The sequence below is a fragment of the Cheilinus undulatus genome, linkage group 18, assembly GCF_018320785.1.
Source record: "Cheilinus undulatus linkage group 18, ASM1832078v1, whole genome shotgun sequence".
Taxonomy (NCBI): domain Eukaryota; kingdom Metazoa; phylum Chordata; class Actinopteri; order Labriformes; family Labridae; genus Cheilinus; species Cheilinus undulatus.
This window is the reverse complement of record NC_054882.1, coordinates 25,209,922-25,229,016: the sequence shown is the minus strand read 5'-3', so window position 1 is coordinate 25,229,016 and position 19,095 is coordinate 25,209,922. Positions and strand designations below refer to the sequence as shown.

At 38.0% G+C, this 19,095-nt stretch overlaps 1 protein-coding gene across 1 annotated transcript; it reads left to right on the top strand.

Moving 5' to 3' along the window:
- The first annotated feature begins 11,003 nt into the window (after positions 1–11,003).
- Positions 11,004–19,041, top strand: zdhhc22 (zinc finger DHHC-type palmitoyltransferase 22). The gene is made up of 3 exons (XM_041813246.1): positions 11,004–11,099; positions 13,024–13,581; positions 17,886–19,041. The coding sequence occupies exons 2-3, from the start codon at positions 13,026–13,028 to the stop codon at positions 18,161–18,163; spliced, it is 834 nt and encodes a 277-aa protein (XP_041669180.1). The 5' UTR covers positions 11,004–11,099; positions 13,024–13,025; the 3' UTR covers positions 18,164–19,041.
- The last annotated feature ends 54 nt before the right edge of the window (positions 19,042–19,095 follow it).

Below are 19,095 nucleotides of genomic sequence, written 5' to 3'. Positions count from 1 at the left end.
CAGATAATGTTCTCCTGGCATCTGCCAAACCTAGACTTGCCCATCTGACTGCCAAACAGAGAAGCGTGATTGGTTACTCCACAGAACATGTTTCCGCTGCTCCACAGTCCAGTGTCAGTGTGCTTTACACTATTTCACCTGAGGCTGTGCATTAGACTTGGTGATGTTATGCTTGCATGCAGCTGCTCAAGCATGGAAACCCACTCCATAAACCTCCCATGTACTTACATTAATGCCAGTTAAAGTTCAGAATCTTTAGCTATGGAATGAGGAAAGAGCCGGCTACTTCTACGCACCATGCGCCTTAGCAGTCATTGACCTCGCTCTGTGATTTCACGTAGTCTTCTACTTTGTGGCTGAGTTGCTGTTATTCCTGAACACTTCCACTTTCTAATATCACTTACAGTTGATTGTGGAATATCCAGCAGGGATGAAATTTCATGAATCGAACAATAGCAAAAGTGGCGTCCATCATAGTACCAGGCTTGAAGTCACTGAGCCTTCTAAAACATCCCATTTTGTATCATAACTGTTTGCAGATAGAGACTGAATGGCTAGGTGCTTGATTCTATACATCTGTGACAATGGATCTGATTTAAACACCTGAATTCAATGATGAACAAGTGTGGCCAAATACTTTTGTCTATATAGTGTATATCTTTACCTCAAGTATGTTCAGTGGTTATCCTTATATGGTAATCTGAGCGGATTATGTGATTTCCACTGATTTGCACCATTCATTTAAACATCAAAGAGTCTCTGAGCAAACCCTTGACTGTTAACTGTTTGATGATTCAGGAGCTGTCCACCTGCCTGTGGTGCTGAAACAAACACAGCACATAAAGAGAAGCCACGGACAGAGGCTTAATGCTTCCATGTCACTCTCTATAGTCCTGGTGTTGAGCAGCTGGTCGATGCTGTGTGAGAACATGATATCCATTGCACTACAGCAAGCTGGGTTTTTCAATCTCTGCATGGAGTCTCCTGAAATATTTATGTCAGTGTGATTCTCAGAGATGACCTGCCTTCATACGCTCGATTTTTCTTTGGAGTGCACTCTCATTTTAGCAGCGTCAAACTTGATTTTAATGCGATAGTCTTAAGAAAATCTTTGGATTGTCAACCCATTAAAAGATATAAAACATAACTGTACAAATACCTTTTAACAGGCATTGAAATCTGAAAAAAATCTACAGTAAATGTACGATATAGAGAGTAAAAGGCAATCAAACCTCATGAGACAGTTTCTCTTCAAACATCAGGTGCTTGTTGTATAATAGAATGGTTTTCTATTGGTGGATCAGGACCCAAAAGTGGGTGCGGAGCACAATGTTTACCTAAAATAATGTGGTTAAAAGTCTCCCAGAGCTTCCAAAAAATGTGCTTTTTACACAAAAGTGCTGTATCTTTGTTCAGTTGCATGCTTTGAGGTAAAACTACTTTTTCAGGAAACAAATTTGTGTGTTGTCTCTGAAACTTGGGTCTTGATTTCTCATTCATGAGGTGGTGGTGGGTTTTGGAGATTCAGACCAGTTGACAATCACTGGTATTTGACTTGGTTGTCAAAAAATGTCCATCCATGATAATTTCTGATACCACATGTTTTCAAACATTATATTCAGCTATTTTAATAATAAAGGACCAAAGCATTGTAACAACTATATCTATTTCAAAGGAAAAGAATAGCCACCAGAAATAGCAAGAAATGGCATTTGTACTATTTGAGTCTGTAGTAAGCTTGAATGATTATGGCTGACATGGCAATCAGGGTTATTTTGATTAATATTGAAATCATTATTATGAAATGATTAATCATTGATTTTATATTTGGATTCATGTATTAGTTTCATAGGATTTAAATATTTTTGGTATTGCCTCGAGGGAAAGCTACAACCATGTAGCAAAATCTGATGGTCGTTTTGTTTGTTATAGGTCTGCTTATGCAAAACATGAGTGGCTTCTTGTCACTACGGCCATCTGTAACCTTTTTTTTGTTGTTAACCTTTATCTTGTCTTTCTCAGCTATTTCACTCTCAAAACTAGCTGCCTCCCTTTGCTCCTCACTTAAATTAAGGTGAGAGCTGTTTTGATTGGAAGGGCAGAGCATAACCTGACATGCCAAATAGACTGTTTCATATCTCCATTGCATGGATACATTTCACAGTCATCTGAGAAACTTCCCATACAAAGCATTTTGGAAGCTTGGGACTTTCCAAAAAATTCTGGGAAGGTTATTGGACGAATGTTCTGTCTGCCAAATTCATGAGGGGCCAATCAGAGTGACAAGACAATATGAAGTAGTACACGTGCTCCTCCAGTACTAACCTGAGCTCTACAGGTTAGTGATGCTGTAGCTTATGAAAGGCAGAGCTTGTTGGTGCATAAAATTCATGCTGCAACCTATTGAAGATGTGCAAAAACGTCTTCTCTGCCAAGGGAAGTTTTCTGTGTGGCTTTTTGCTCTTGCTTTAATAAAGAAATATGTTTGAGGTCTAACTAAACTGCAGCTTTTTCAACAGCTACATCTAAGCTAATAGCTACAGCGGTAGCAGCAATTGTATCCACATCCATACAGCTTATAGTACAACTTAACTCAACCTGTACTGATCGAAAACTCATGTTGAAGCAGGTCTAGAGTTTTTTTTTCCTCCATGAAAAGCTTCCAGTGCTGTTCTTTCCTCTTTATTTCATACAGAAATGGGGTTTAGTTCTGATAAAACCACCCCTGTACTATAGTTACATCTGAGCTAATGACTACACTGATGGCAGCCATTGCTATTGGCTTTAAGTACAAATAAACTCTAACAATCTTACTGCCTCATTCACCTCAAATATCGCTGATTGGTCTGAACTGTTTTCAGGGGCCTTGCACAAACACTGTTGACTGATAGAACCAGTGCAACGTCACTTCCTGCTCTCCAGAGTGACCGCGCCCTGCTTGGTTGAAAACAAGCTCTGTGTTTTAATGGCAGTAGATTCAGATACAGCACTAGCAAAGTGAAACGCCAATGTGTCGTATTCTGAACATTAAATAATTAATAAGACACAATTTACCACAACATTTGGACTGTGATTGTGTTTTTACTGACTTAAGCTAGCGATCGCTCGGTGATAACAGGAGCTGTTGTCTGCTTGCCTATAAACATATTTTACCACACATTCACCAGCGTTTTGATGTTTTAAATTGTATGAAAATTAACTCAAGCTTAAAATACACATACACAAAGCCATATGATGGGGTCATTTTGATGGAACATTTTCACCCAGAAAAAGGCGGGACCGGCATCATTTGGGCAAAGTACCTTGATAAGTTGAAGCTATCAATACTGGGTGCTTAGGTTCTCTTTTGTAGCCATGGCATTAAAATACAGGCACATATTACATTTATAACTGTACAATTCTAGTTCCAACACTTCCATAATTATGATGACAAAAGTGTTGTTTTTAAATCAGAGAGGAGCTCTTTCATGTTCCCAGGTTCCCCTTTTAATCACATATCTATTTATCAAGTGATACAACTTTAAATAACATCAAAGAATTAAAGATTAAAGCATTTAATGTTTAAGTTGTGTTTCTTTGAACTAACACTTTGAAGCTCACTTAGCTGCAGGTGGAAATGTTACTGGAAAAAGTTCTAAGCTTCAACAGTTCAGAATTGAATATGGAAGCATGCAGTGCTGAAAATCCAAATGAAAAGTCTAATTTAAAAATTCAAAGGCAACAACAGAAAAGCTCTTTCATTTTCAATATATATATGTGCATTTCTTGACTCATAAATAAACTCAAATTTAGGTTTTCAATTTTCATTTTAATTTTCATCTTCAAGCATGCAATTTTCCTAACATAATTCAACTGAAAAAGAAGAGGACATTTTCTTTTTAATTTTCAGAAAAGGATCTAGCTCTCATAACTCAAATAGTAAATCCATTATTAGAAATGCCTCTACATTTTCACAATGTGTGTGCATTTTTTGACTCAAAAATGGCAAGAATTTTCAGTTATCCCATTTGTCAATTAATTTTCAGATTCAATTTGTAAAATGTTTGACATTATTAAAATTAAATGGAAAAAGACATTAGATATTTGAATTTTATGAAAATGCTCTGTTATTTAGCTCTCATTATTGAAATGAAAAGTCTAAGTTGGAAATTAAAAGGCAAAAGCAGAAACTTTTTCATTTTCAAAAGGTGTGTGCATTTTTTGGTTCATAAGTAAAATGTTCAAATATTCAATTTGCATTTTAATTTTCATCTTCACTTTGCTCAATGTTCGACTATATTTAAAAGAAAAAGAAAAAGACATTTACTTTTCAATTTTCTAAGAATGCGCTGCATAATTGCACTCATTATTCAAATGGTATTGGCTGTTTAACAAAATAAAAGTCAATACCAGAAATGCTTTTTCATTTTCAAAACGTGTAGGCATTTTGTGACTCATAAATAAAATGATAATGCAATTTCGTCCCGTGTATTTACATTTCACTTGTCATTTTGCACATTCCTTATCATCGTCCAAAGGATTTCACTTTCCCCACTGGCATTGCTCTGAAGTAAGTCCATAAGTCCGAACAACTTGAAAAAGAAAAAGAAAAGTGCCCATACATAATTGTTATTTACCCTGCTTTAACAACGTTTCTGGACCTAAGCTTACATATAAGGGCTCTGTGTCCTAGATAAAACCTATTTATAAGTCACTACTTGCTACTCTATTATGACAATGAGACCACACAAAATTTTCACTCATATCCAAAGACTGTGCTTGGCTGACCCACTGAAAAGTCAAAATGTCTTAATTAATATTACATTTTAAAGGCTACTCTCCTGTATCAGGCGCGTGCAAATGACAGGACCTGTGAGCTAGACAACTCTGCCTCAGTTAAAAAGTTTAAAATAGCATAATTGACTCTAAAGAAATGATTCTAACATAACAGGTTGAAATGTATGAATATGTTGTCCTTTTCCTCACTGCTGAAGAGGTACACATAATTAAAAGCTACTGAATATGCAGCAGAATTAGCATACTCAACAGGTCAGCACTAACTCATTAGACCAATAACAGCCTGTGTCTGAATTCATCACTCCAAACAACGGCAGGAAGAACAAGCAGGTTCACCGCATGACCGGGAGCCTTAAAATACCCTACTTATTAGTATTTTACCAGTGGGAGCTCTTAACTGGGAGCAAGGGTGCTCATTACCACCCAGCTGTCTCGGAGATGAACAATGGATGTTGTAGTGAAGCAGGGATGTCTCCTCTGTTTTGGGTGTAATAGTGACACGCTGCCAGAAGCCTCCACATGCTAACCAACAAAAACAACACTTCTCCACATCGCATGGGGCTTTTACACATAAGCATTAAATTCCAAATAAAAATTTGCTCTGAATGTGATTAGAAAAGGCGTTTCTCCATCCTATCAGACGGTTTTGGCGACTCCTCGTCCCCCCACTTACTGCAGCACTCACAACAGTCTGCACACCCACCTTCCTCCGGCTCAGGAACTTGAAGGGAAAGACTGCGCCATAAATAGCACAATAAAGCTCTCCAGCCCGATTTTACATCAGCGAAAGGCTGTTTTAAAATTCACATAGCTCACCTTAGGGCGCTTCCTGCTCGCTGGTGTCTGCTGATGATGAGGATGCAGCTGGGTTTTTTTCCTCAACACCAAGAAACAAGAGAAACTCCCACCTACTCAGGGGCCGTCTGACAATTCAACACCTGAAGGCGGTTTAGGGAGCGTCAAGTAATATTTCCATTCTTTTCAGGCCAGAGAAAAATCCTGATAAAGTTATTGTAAATATTTTCATACCAGTCAGATAATGAAATAAAGTTTAGATTTAACCTGTACGCTGCTGAAAAAAAATGCTCAATGTAACCAGGGTCAACATGGAGCTGCAATCATAGCAATGAACAAAATATTTCAAAGCATATATTTGATATAAAAATACCCAAATCAGAATCAGAACCAACTTTAATTGCCAAGTTCATTTTCACATACAAGGAAGATGAATTGGTGTTTGGTACGAAACATAACATGGAAGAAAAATTGAAATAATTACAAGATAATATGAATATTTAATGTCTAGAAAGTTAATTAGATTGTTATAGAAAAATAAAGTAGCAAAATAAAATAGAAAATACAGTATAAACATCATATAAGTGTGTACAAAGGTGCAAAAAAGGGGTAAAATGTACAGATGAGCAGGTTTACTGGGGATTAGGTTATAATGCAATTTTCCAAAGAAATATAAAACCCAGTGTGCAGCTGTAAACAGAAGAGATAAGTCCGGTGTGCACTAATGTAAGTCTGCATTATTTTTGTCTGCTGGTTCAGGGGTTCTGTGAGAGTCTCTGGGGGGAGGGCCAGAGTACTGCTCATGAGGCTGACAACAGATGGGAAGAGACTGTTCTTGTGGTGGGAGGTTTTGGTCCTAGTGGACCTCAGCATTCTACCAGAGGGCCTCAAAAAGTCTGTGTCCAGGGTGGGAGGGGTCGGCTGCCCATCAGTACTTGCTCAACAGCTTTGAAAAGAGCATCATAACTTAAACTTTCCCACATCTTAACATTTTAATATGCCTCTGGGCCAGGTGTAACTCATAGAAATATAAAATATATGCTCTCTTTTGGTGAAATATGTATTTCTCTGCCAAAAAATCACATGCATGCCATTTTACCACACAGGAATGCATCAGTTCATTCTTTCAATATGCCTATACGGATCTGCTTTACTATAACTTACTTGATATGAAGACCTTACAGATCTATTTAAGGAGCTTGAGCTCTACTGTTTGGACAAGGGGTTCTACCCAGGGACTTTCTTGGTACAAAAAAATATCCCTTTTAAGCCTTTTTATTTACTTTTGCCCCTTATTTAAATAAAAAAACCCACATGTTAACCATTGAAAGTAATTTCTGGCATATATATATTATATTTGCGGCACATTAAAAAAACTTTATCTTGACCCCAAAGTGCCTATGAATTTAAGGAGTACAACATGATACAGAGCAAACTAGAACACAATTTGACAGAGATAAAATAACAGAGCTTGCACTGCCCCCTACTGGATAACTGCTTGTTTTGCAATATGTGAGCTTCAAAGGAGCAGACACAACAAAAACAAAATACTCCCCCACCCCACCCCCTTTTGTCTTTATCAAGTAAAATCATGCCTATTTTGTTTTGACAATTTAGTCTATCTTTTTCAAACCAATTTATTTTTAAATTCAGCTGCAGTTCAGATATTATAGGCTATTTATTGCTCTCAAGTGTATATATTTGACAGCTAATATTAATTAACAAATCAAGATTATAAATAAAAATCATATGACTTTATAACTTATTCGTATTTTATTTATGTATTTATTTATTTAAATCTATCTAACTAGGAAGAACCTCACTGGGATTGAGAATCTCATTTACAAGACTATGCTGTCCAAGAAAAGCAGCAGCCCATCTGTTACAGACATGAATCATAAAAATACTATAAACACAGATCAACTAACTCCTGATTTACCAAGGAAGTCATTGGTTAAAACATCTACAACCTTATGCATCTTCCCCTAACATCTTTGATTTACTTTTAAAACAATTTAGAGAGATCAGCTCCACTAGACATAAATTATCCTGCTAAAGATTCCAGGCTGCAGGAGCAACGCACCTGAAACTCCTTTTACCAATTTCAAGGATGGACTCTGGGTGCAGAGAGCAAAAATAAGTCTTGTGACTGAGTCACAGAGTAATGGCTGTGGCTTCCAGCACTTTTCAAGTGCATAAAATCACTCAAGTATGATGGAAGCAGGCTTAATATTGCCTTATAAATAAGGGTATGTCAATGATGTTGTCTACAAGCAGCCTATGAAGGCCAACTAGCAGTAAATAAGCAGTGGAGCAATAAATAACAGTGTCATCTGCATAAAATGATGGTTTGCATTTGGTATATTCTTACTGATGCCGTTGATATAAAGTTTAGATAACAGTGGTCCCAATACTAAGCCCTGAGGCACTCCATGTTTAACTTCAAGACATTATAGACAAGATGATATAAAACGTAAAACAGCCCAGTTATAATAAAACATGGGGATTAAGGTCCCCCATAACAAGGCTATTTAAACACTCATGCATGTAAAATAATAATCCCCTATCATCAACATGAGTACTAGCAGCACACAAACAGATATCAGTCAAGACGCATAGTAATTTTCTGATCATTTCAGTGATCCTGGCCAGTAAAATTTTAACTAATGAAACATTTAATCAAATGACTCAGAAAAATCAAACTAAAGTGAAATGGAGATGTAAAAATGTGCAAATTTGTAAGAGATAAAGGTATGGTGCTAATATCACATGTGGCTTCTTTTTGCATGATGCCGCTTTAACTTAAATTAGTGGATGTCATGACAAACTGTGTTGACAGACAGTAATTTCTGGAAGTGTTCCTGAACCCATGCACTAATTTCCAGTACAGAATCATGCCTGTTTCCAACGCAGGGTCCAAAGACCCCAAGCATCCTGAATTGACCTTCAGCCATGTCCCTTGCACACAGACATGTCTTCAGATTCTCTGAATCTTTTGATGATATTATGTACTGTAGATGAGTGGGCATTCAAAGTCTTCACACTTTTACGTTGAGGAACATTTTTCCGAAATTGTTCCACATTTTTTTTAGATGCAGTCTGTCCATCTTTACTTTTGAAAGGCTCTGCTTCTCTAAAATGCTCCTTTTATACCCAGTCATTTCACTGACTGCTAGTTAATCCAATTAGTTGCATGAATACCACTTAGTTTTCTAGTCCTTTGTTGTCCCATTCCTGCTTTTTTTGAGCTGTATTGATGCTGTCAAATTCAAAATGAGCTTGTATTTTTCAGAATGTAATTTTGCAAAATGTCTCAGTTTCAACATCAGATATGTTGTTTATATTACATTGTGAATAAGATTGGTTTATGAGATTTGTCAGTCATTGCATCATCTGTTTTTATTTACATCTTACACAGTGCCCCAACTTTTTTGGAGTTGGGATTTTATTACATGGAATTACACTGAATATTTGAAGAGAAACTGTTGCCTGCAGAATTATTAATATAATAATGATAACTTTATTTATAGAGCACTTTTAAAAACAAGGGTATAAAAAGTGCTTTGACATGGTTAGTAACAACAACAAAGCAACTAACAAAGACAGAGACAACAGAACAATGACAACCAGAAACATCAACAGAACCCAACAGTTCAAGAACAGAAAACATGGACACAATAACAAAGAACCTAGATGTCACAGACACCAAGTAAACCCTGATATCATATCATAATTAGTGTGCAGGCGATGTAACCATACAAACTAAAACATCAATGATCAGTAGAGCACAGGCATCATAGGTACCATTAAAACAATAAAAACATAGGAACGAAGAACGAGAGAAATGTAAACATTAAAAGGAAGGTAAAAGAAATCAGACGTGATAAGAGAAGCAGAACAAGAGCCAGTAAAAAAGGTAAATTTACAATGAAAGGGGAAAAATCTAAGATAAAGCTCTATACAAATGAGGCATTAAAACTGATAAATTTAAGAGGAAAAGCAGAAAGAAAGCAAACAATAAAATGGACAGAAACATTGAAAGGGTGAAGTAAAAAAAGAAATGAAATAAAAGAAGAGTAAAAATAGGAATAAATCTGTTAAAAAATTAGAACCAAATTAAACCATTAGAACCAATTAAGAAGATGACATCACATAAAAGCAAGTCTGTAAAAATGTGTTTTAAGAAGTGATTTAAAAGAACTGACTGATTCTGCACACCTCATCACCTCAGGTAGGTTGTTCCAAAGTTGAGGAGCCCTGATGGAAAATGCTTGATCACCTTTAGTTTTAAGTCTCGACTTTGGAATGACCAGGAGGTTCCCACCTGAGGATCTAAGGCTGTGGGCTTGGGCTGTGGGTTGTTAAAACCAGTTAGAAGCCCAACTGCTGCATTTTGTACCAGTTGAAGGCGAGAGAGGGATTTTTGGCTGGTGTCTGACAGGAGAGAGTTGCAATAGTCCAGATGGGAAAATGAGTGCGTGGAGTACCTTTTACATATCTGACTGGTGGAGAGTTGGCTTTATTTTGGCAATTGTGCGTAAATTTAAAAAAAAAGCATGACTGTATAACTTTATTGATGTGTGTTGCAAAGGTTAGGTTGGAATCAAATTCTACTAAGTTTCAGCATGTTGATTTAATATTTGATGACAATGGGCCAAGGCTGTTTGTGATTGTAATGGAGGAGTTTTGAATATTGAAAAGAATGATTTCGGATTTGGAATTATGTAGGAAGTTTTGTGCCATCCAGCAGTTAATATCACCTAAACAGTCTATGATAGCCACTAGGCTTTTAGGGTCCTCAGGTCTCAGGGGCAGGTATATCTGTATGTTGTTTGCATAGCAGTAACAGGAGGCCTGATGATTCTTAATGATTTGGTCAAGGGGAAGCATATAATTAGAAAAAAAAAAAGGACCTAAAACAGAACCTTGTGGAACACCACAGGTGACAGTAGATCAGTAAAAATACTGTAGTAAAAAGTATCAAAAGCTGCACTAAGATCTAAAAGAATTAAAATGGCTCCCTCCCCTCTATCTGCTGCTAAAAATAAATCATTGGTCATTGGGTCTGAAGTGTGATAACTTACAATTGAGACAAAAGTTAAAACGGCACGTTTGGAGCTAGGACTTGGTACACATTCAGAGTCTAGCGACTAGAGACAGAAGTGCACTTTACACAGTGGAAAAATAGTTTAAACTGGCTCGATCGTCTGTGAAAAAACAAAATTATATATATAAATTTATTTTATTCTATTTTTTTTATTTTATTTGTTAATTTTTACTGCTGCTGCAATAGAAGTTAATGTGTTGATAGGTAATCTAAAATATCGACTGCGTAAATGAAAAAAGGAAATACAACAGACGCATCCAGGCCAGCAGGTGGCGGTAGAGGTGGCAGCAAAGACCCCCAACAACGAGCAGAGCCGAGGATGAGGCTGTGAAACACCTTGTGAGGGTTTGAATGAACGAGCTGAGCTCCAAGCTGAACCTCCGTGGTGCTGAAGAGATCCTCTGACCTCTCACATCTGCAGGTAAGACAAAACCAATGCTTTGCAACATTTTTTACATTGAAATTTCGTCGTCATGGAAATGAGTGACGCCACCGTATGAGAGATGACGGAGAAGCAGCTGCGATAGTCCTTGATTGAGCTGCTTTCTGTCATGTAGGGCAGTCATTGTCCTGCACGAGCGTCACTGGGGTTACACGCAGAGAGCTCTTTATATGAAGCCAGACGAACCAGCTTGATTGTGTGTGAGCTTCTACCTTCCCTCCTTCATGCTGAAGTCTCTCTATCTCCATCTGCTCGTGCTGTAGGTTAGGAGATCACAGAAGAGGCTGAGATATTCTCGGTATTCTCTATGGCCCCTCAAAGTCCCCAGATCATACTTGTCAGAGAAATGAGATTTCTTAGCCACAGACTTTATTTAATGAGAGCACACTATCTTTGTGAGCTGTCACTCCTAACAGAGGATATTCTTCTTTCACCTTGATGCTCTGTGCAAAAAGACCCAGTTCACATCGTCTCATTCTTTTTTTCTCCCTATATTCATGTTTGATTTAAAAAGTTGAGAAAGCCATCAAAACAAGCAAAAGAAACACAGTAAATGTTTTGGTAAAATGTGTTAAAATATTTACTATGTTTATAGTTCTTTCTTTTGATTTATTCATAGGATGACAGGGGTGTGCAAAAACATTTTTAAGGTTGAGGGCTCAGGTAAAAAAAAAAAAAAAAAAAAAAAGGAACCCTGACTCCACCATAAATATCAGTAACTTTCATTATGGTATGAAATACATTAAATATCTGTTTTTACACCTGATTTCATTAAGAAGTTAACCCTATTAGACCGTCTTTTTGACAAGAAGAGACATGTTATTCAAAGTTAAATTACTTTTGATACATAAGTCATAGCCACTCGCTTGTTTTTTTCTCTTAAGCCCTCCATTGTGCCATTCAAATGATGTGCTTTCATAGATCTTGCAGAATGTTTTCTAGTGACCCTGGAACTTCGTTGACTTTCAGGCGTCTTTAAAAATTAAACCCACACCATTAACCCTGATATTAAGCACATTTTTACCTATATTATAATCCATTTTTCAATCATTCCTTTAGCTGGCGACTAATTCTATCCACCATACTGTCTGTCTGTATCCCAGTCTGCATTTAAAAAAGCCCAGGTTGTTAGGGAAAAAGCGTGTTTAGAACTTGACTTGCACCAAGTCAATGGTTAATGTTTGATCAGCTTTTTAGGAAAAAAAAGTCCAGGTGAGATAGAATTGTTTAAATAAATAGCTAAGGGCTCAGAGGGTTAAAAATATGACCCTGCCTTTCAACACCATCAACCACACCATTCTTCTCTCCTCACTCCCTGGCACTGCACTCTCCTTGATCAAATCTGGTCTCACGGACAGACAACAGGTCATTCATATCAATAACTGCTCTCTGACGCAAGGCGTCCCCCAAGGTTCAATGCCCTCAAACATCCTCTGTCACCATGGTCTCTATTTTCCCTGTTATGCAGATGACATTCATCTCTACATTTCCACAACCTCCTTCACTTTTATCAAGCCACTCCTCCCAATGGCTCAGTTTTGTCAGGCGACCAGCTCCTAGAAGAGTCCTAGTTGTACCAAATTTATTCCATAGGAGAATTATGGAGACCTCTGTGCTTTTTAAGAAACCCTCAAGTTTTCACTTTGTCATGGAAAAAATGATTGTAGCATCAGGGTGCAACATTACAAAACTGAAAATAGTCAGAGGGTCTGACTACTTTTTGAAGGCTATGTATATTGAAATGTATCTAAAACAGGATAAAATAAAATTCTTTTCAATTAAATAAAACTAAGTAATAACTAAGGAGAAATACTTTTTCTAAGTGTTAATTTTCAGTGGATAATTATTTTGTTCCTCCTGAATAAACATTAACTCGCTATTCTGTTTGTCTTGACTCTGACAGACATGTTCACCCGGATGTTAAAGCTGAGACTTCTGAATGCTGTTGCCCCGGCTTACTTCTTCATGGCTACAGCAGTCACCTTCATTTTACACTTTGGCTTTTTTATCCCAACCATCTTCCCAAACCGGGACACATCTCTGAAGAGCTCCACCACTCTTCACACGGTTGTTTTCCTTTTCTTGATGTTCAATGCTTTGGGAAACTACATGATGACTATTAAATATCCTGCGGAAAGCGCAAACGAGTCCGTGGTACCGGTGTGTTCGCCGCACTGCTCGGACAAAGTGGATGCCCACTACCTCCTGAACGGTCGACACTTCTGCAAACTGTGCAAGAAAGTTATTCTGAAGAGAGACCATCATTGCTTTTTCACCGGGAACTGCATCGGAAACAAAAACATGCGCTACTTCATTATGTTCTGCATCTACACATCATGTACGTGCTTATACTCGCTGGTTCTCGGTGTGGCCTTCCTCACAGTAGAGTATGAAATCTCCTTCGAGAACCCACTCACCTTCCTCACTCTCCTTCCCCTCTCCACTGGGTACTTCTTTATGGGTGAGTTGCGTGATGATTCAAGTGAAACTCATTATTTAAATGGAAATTCCTGTATTTTCAACCCTTCAAACCATTTTAAATGGCGGAGGGTTTCAGCCAGCACCCAAAATGCAGCAGTAATGACGGAGTAATCCTTCAGGACAAATATAGACTAGTCCTAGGTTTAGTCCTTTAAAATTACCTAGTAATTTTATATTAATAAGTGTTAATTTCTCAAGAAGGTGGTAATTACCTCGTAGTTAGGTGGCATTTTACAGGTACTAATTCAGAAATATGGTAGTATTAAGAAAGTATTTACCAAGTAATAATGTATTAATCATCAAGCAATTCTTTGTAACACTGTGGCAATTCTCTGGTAATTAGATAGTGTTTTACCCAAACCCCCTATTCCCAACCCTCACCCTAAAAACTTCTTTACTTAATATAATAGGCCAAAATAAATAAACTACCTGGGAACCTAGCAGTGGCTCTACGCTTCTGTCTGCAATGGCACAATGTTTAAAACTACCAAAATATTCAGCCATGACTTTTGTAATGAAATTTCTCTGAGTTACATTCTCTGCTATCACAGACTCTCACTCACATTTTTCCCTCTTTTGCTGTTGACAAGTCTCTTCATGGCAAAACAGCAGAGTAAAAGTGTTTGTATGTACACCTCATCTACACACCAGGACAATAGAAAATTAAAAAAGGACTGACTGAAAAATCCAGAATGTAGTTTGCACAAGATGCTATAATATATATATATATATATATATATATATATATATATATATATATATATATATATATATATATATTCAGTGCTTAACAAATTTATTAGGCCACCATCCAAAGAAAGGTTTATGCCACAGCTGCCCTAAATTAACAGCATTGGTAATTACCAAAATCATTTTTTATGTTTCTGCAATGGTTAATACACCTATATGTAGAAGCTCTTTAACCCAAATGATATTTTTAATGCTAAAATAGGATTATTAATGTTATCCATGAATTTTCAAATTTACTGATTTACAAAAAAAACTGAAAAAACAGTAAAGCACATTATTATTTCTGATTAATATGTCAAATTATAGTTATTTACTTGCATTCCTGAACAGAAAAAATGGTTTTAGTGGTTGAATGTTATGCTTGATTAATTTCTGACTTCTCAGAGAAGACCAGTGAGCCGGCTCAAATTTGGGTGTAAAAAGGTGAATTCAGTTTGAAATTCCTCATTCCTGTTCAAAATGGTAAAACATCAAGAGCTCACTGAAAATGAAAGAGTCCACATTAAAGCACTTCATGATGCTTGATGGTCTCTGAGACAAATATGACAGGTGGTCTAATAAATTTGTTATGCACTGTATATGGATTTAAAAAATATTGTCCACATTACATTATACAGCTTCTAATGTATTGTTTGTTAGTTCTGACACCAGGTAGTGCTGCTTTTATTTCTGTAAACAAACATTTTGAAAAGAATTTATTGATGTGCCTATAAAAAGTATTCAACCCCACAGGCATCTTACACTTTCATTGATTTTATAAATCAGTTGCGGTCAATATAATTTGGCTTTTTTGACAAAAAAAAAATAATGTCAAAGCAAAAACAGATTACTACAACGTAATGCTAATTAAAGAAAAAGATGCAATGTAAAATAAGTGACTGCATAAGTATTTTCCCACTTTAAAGTGACTGACCTAAACTATATTGCCAAAAGTATTTGCTCACCTGCCTTGACTCACATATGAACTTAAGTGACATCCCATTCTTAATCCTTAGGGTATAATATGACGTCGGTCCACCCTTTTCAGCTATGACAGCTTCAACTCTTCTGGGAAGGCTTTCCACAAGGTTTAGGAGTGTGTTTATGGGAATTTTTGACCATTCTTCCAGAAGCGCATTTATGAGGTCACACACTGATGTTGGATGAGAAGGCCTGGCTCTTAGTCTCCGCTCTAATTCCTCCCAAAGGTGTTCTATCAGGTTGAGGTCAGGACTCTGTGCAGGCCAGTCAAGTTCATCCACACCAAACTCTCTCATCCATGTCTTTATGGACCTTGCTTTGTGCACTGGTGCACAGTCATGTTGGAACAGGGAGGGGCCATCCCCAAACTGTTCCCACAAAGTTGAGACCATGGAATTGGCCAAAATCTCTTGGTATGCTGAAGCATTCAGAGTTCCTTTCACTGGAACTAAGGGGCCAAGCCCAACTCTTGAAAAACAAGCCCACACCATAATCCCCCCTCCACCAAACTTTACACTTGGCACAGTGCAGTCAGACAAGTACTGTTCTCCTGGCAACCGCCAAACCCAGACTCGTCCATCAGATTGCCAGATGGAGAAGCGCGATTCATCACTCCACAGAACGCGTCTCCACTGCTTTAGAGTCCAGTGGCAGTGTGCTTTACACCACTGAATTTGATGCTTTGCATTGCACTTGGTGATGTATAGCTTGGATGCAGCTGCTCGGCCATGGAAACCCATTCCATGAAGCTCTCTACTCACTGTTCTTGAGCTAATCTGAAGGCCACATGAAGTTTGGAGGTCTGTAGTGATTGACTCTACAGAAAGTTGGCGACCTCTGCGCACTATGCGCCTCAGCATGTGCTGACCCCGCTCCGTCATTTTACATGGCCCACCACTCCGTAGCTGAGTTGCTGTCATTCCCAATCGCTTCCACTTTGTTATAATACCACTGACAGTTTTCTGTGGAATATTTAGGAGCGAGGAAATTTCACAACTGGACTTGTTGCACAGGTGGCATCCTATCACAGCACCACGCTAGTATTCACTGAGCTCCTGAGAGTGACCCATTCTTTCACAAATGTTTGTAAAAACAGTCTGCATGCCTAAGTGCTTGATTTTATACACCTGTGGCCATGGAAGTGATTGGAACACCTGATTTCAATTATTTGGATGGGTGAGTGAATACTTTTGGCAATATAGTGTAATTCAATAGAGGTCCAGCCAATTTGTTGCTAGAAGTCGCACAATTAATGAAACAGGGATCCCCTAAGTGCTGTGAATGTGTCTTAAGTGACTGTAGTATGAAGACACCTGTGTCTGGAAGGTCCAGTCAATGATTAATCAGTATTCCTGGCTACCATTACACCATGAAGACAAAAGAACACTCCAAGCAACTCAGAGAAAAGGTTATTGAAAAGTATGTCTGGGGATGGATACAAAAAAATCCAAGGCACTGAAAATACCCCAGCGTTCAGTTAATTCAATCATCAAGGAGTGGAAGGAATATGGCACATGTGTAAATCTGCCTGGATGAGGCTCTCATCACAAACTGAGTGACCGTGCAATAAGGAGACTAATGAGAGAGGCCACCAACACACCTATGACTACTATGAAAGAGTTAAAAGCTTCAGCAGCTAAGACAGGAGAGACTCTGCAAACAACAAATTTTTCCCCGGTTTCTTCACCAGTCAAAGCTTTATGGGAGAGTGGGAAAGAGAAAGCCGTTGAAGAAAACTACTGTCATATCTAGACTAGAGTTCACCAAAAGACGTGGGAGACTCCATGGTCAAGTGCAAGAAAGTTCTTTGGTGTGATGTTACCAAAATGGTGCTTTTAGGCCATCAGACAAGATGCTATGTCTACTTTGGTGGACACCAAAAGCTTGGTGATGGCAGCATCATGCTGCGGGGATGATTCTCAAGCCATGGAAGGCTTGGAAATGTAGAGGGTAAAATGAATGAGGCAGAATATAGGAAAATCCTGGAGGACAAGCTTATTCAGTCTGCAAGGGAACTACAGCTTGGGAGATGATTTTTTTCCAGCAAGACAATGACCGAAACAATTAGTGAAAGCGACACAGAAACAGTTTAAAGATAACGAGGTAAATGTTCTAGAGTGGCCCAGTCAAAGCCCAGACCTCAATCTAATAGATAATTTGTGGCTGAATTTGAAAAGGGATGTTCACACCTGATCACTGTGCAGCCTGACTGAGCTTTGGCAGTTTAGCAAAGAAGAATGGAGTAAAATTACAGTGTCCAGACGTGCGAGCCTGGTTGAGACCTATCCACACAGACTCTGTGCTGTGATTGCATCTACTAATTACTGACTTGAAGGGGGTGAATATTTATGCACCTTTTTTACATTACATATTTTTTTAAATTAAGATTACTTTGTTGAGATGTTTTAATTTTTGATATTAAAGAGTTTTCTTTATTTTTTTGTCAATAAAGCCAAATTATATTGACCATAAGTGATTTATAAAAATCAATAAAAGGGTAAAACATCCAAAGGGGTGAATACTTTTTGTAGACACTGTAGAGAAAACATTTTTCCCTCACTGTTTCCCCCATAGGAACAATCTCAGGTCTGCAGCTGTTCCTGATACTCATGCTCTACGTGTGGCTCGGCATAGGTCTGGTCTGCGCAGGATTCTGCTGCCAGCAGGTGCTGCTGGTTGCCCGAGGCCAGACCTGGTGCCAGATGCAACGGGGTCAGCTTGTGGAGAACCGACACCCATGGAGAAGCAACCTTCGGGATGTTTTCGGTACCCGCTGGCTCCTCGGCCTCGTCCTGCCTCTGCAAACAGTGGAAATGTGCTCTGAAGACACAGATGCACAAAAACAAGACTGAACAATAATGCGTCTTATTAGAAGCATACAAATACTCCCTTGAGATCAGGGGTGATAGATTTAAAATATAAAATGGATGCTTTATGAACTTTAAAGTAGACCATGAAAGTTAGCTGTTAGCACACATTCCTTTAAGGACAGGAGCCATATATTAGTGTGAAACTATTACATAAGTGCGTAGTCTAAGTGTATCCTTAAAGTAGCTCTGACAAGGCAATATTAGGACAAGTAAGATGGTCATGTAGGACATCCAGCAATTTTTTCATACACTTCTTGCTTGTATCAAAGTATGACTGCCTTTTTTGCATAGGTGCATGCATTTGCAGCTTTGCACTTTTATATTGCATCATGCAGTGCTTGAGATTACCACACAAGTATGTTTTTGTGCTGCACTTTTCTTGTTGGAAGCTTTAGTGTGACATTCAGGAAACTTCTGGTAGTTTCTGCAACAATAATTCACTTCTCTGTTAAGGGCTAGCAGACAAGGAAACTACAGGATCTAAAGCATAAACTGCCAGGCTTGAAAATAATAATCCTGCTACAAGTTGAGCCTGATGTTTTCTACTTAGATGAATGTGACTCAGACAGTGTGACGCAGGTAATGTGCTGCTTTATATGAGTGGGATGGGGATGTGGTTGTGATTACCATTCTATTATCCAGGGTATTATTCACAGTGTGCCATAACTCATGTCTTACATGCTTACTGAATACCCCAAAGATGAGGTATCTGCTACATTGCTACAGAAAGGGCGTCTTTATAATAACTGTAAGGACTTTCACTGTAATGCCACTGAAATACTAAACATTATGTGAAAAGTGTTTAGAATTTCAATATACCAGAGCTATTTTGTCTATTTCTGTAATGCCAATAAAAGCATTTTAACCCCAGCCTGAAGTCAGTCTTTGTTTAAAGAAATCAAACTCAAATGAAA

Coding starts and splice junctions, on each gene's coding strand:
- zdhhc22 (XM_041813246.1), top strand. CDS start 13,026: ATGTTCACCCGGATGTTAAAGCTGAGACTTCTGAATGCTGTTGCCCCG. Junction 13,582..17,885: donor CACTGGGTACTTCTTTATGG/GTGAGTTGCGTG, acceptor TTTCCCCCATAG/GAACAATCTCAGGTCTGCAG.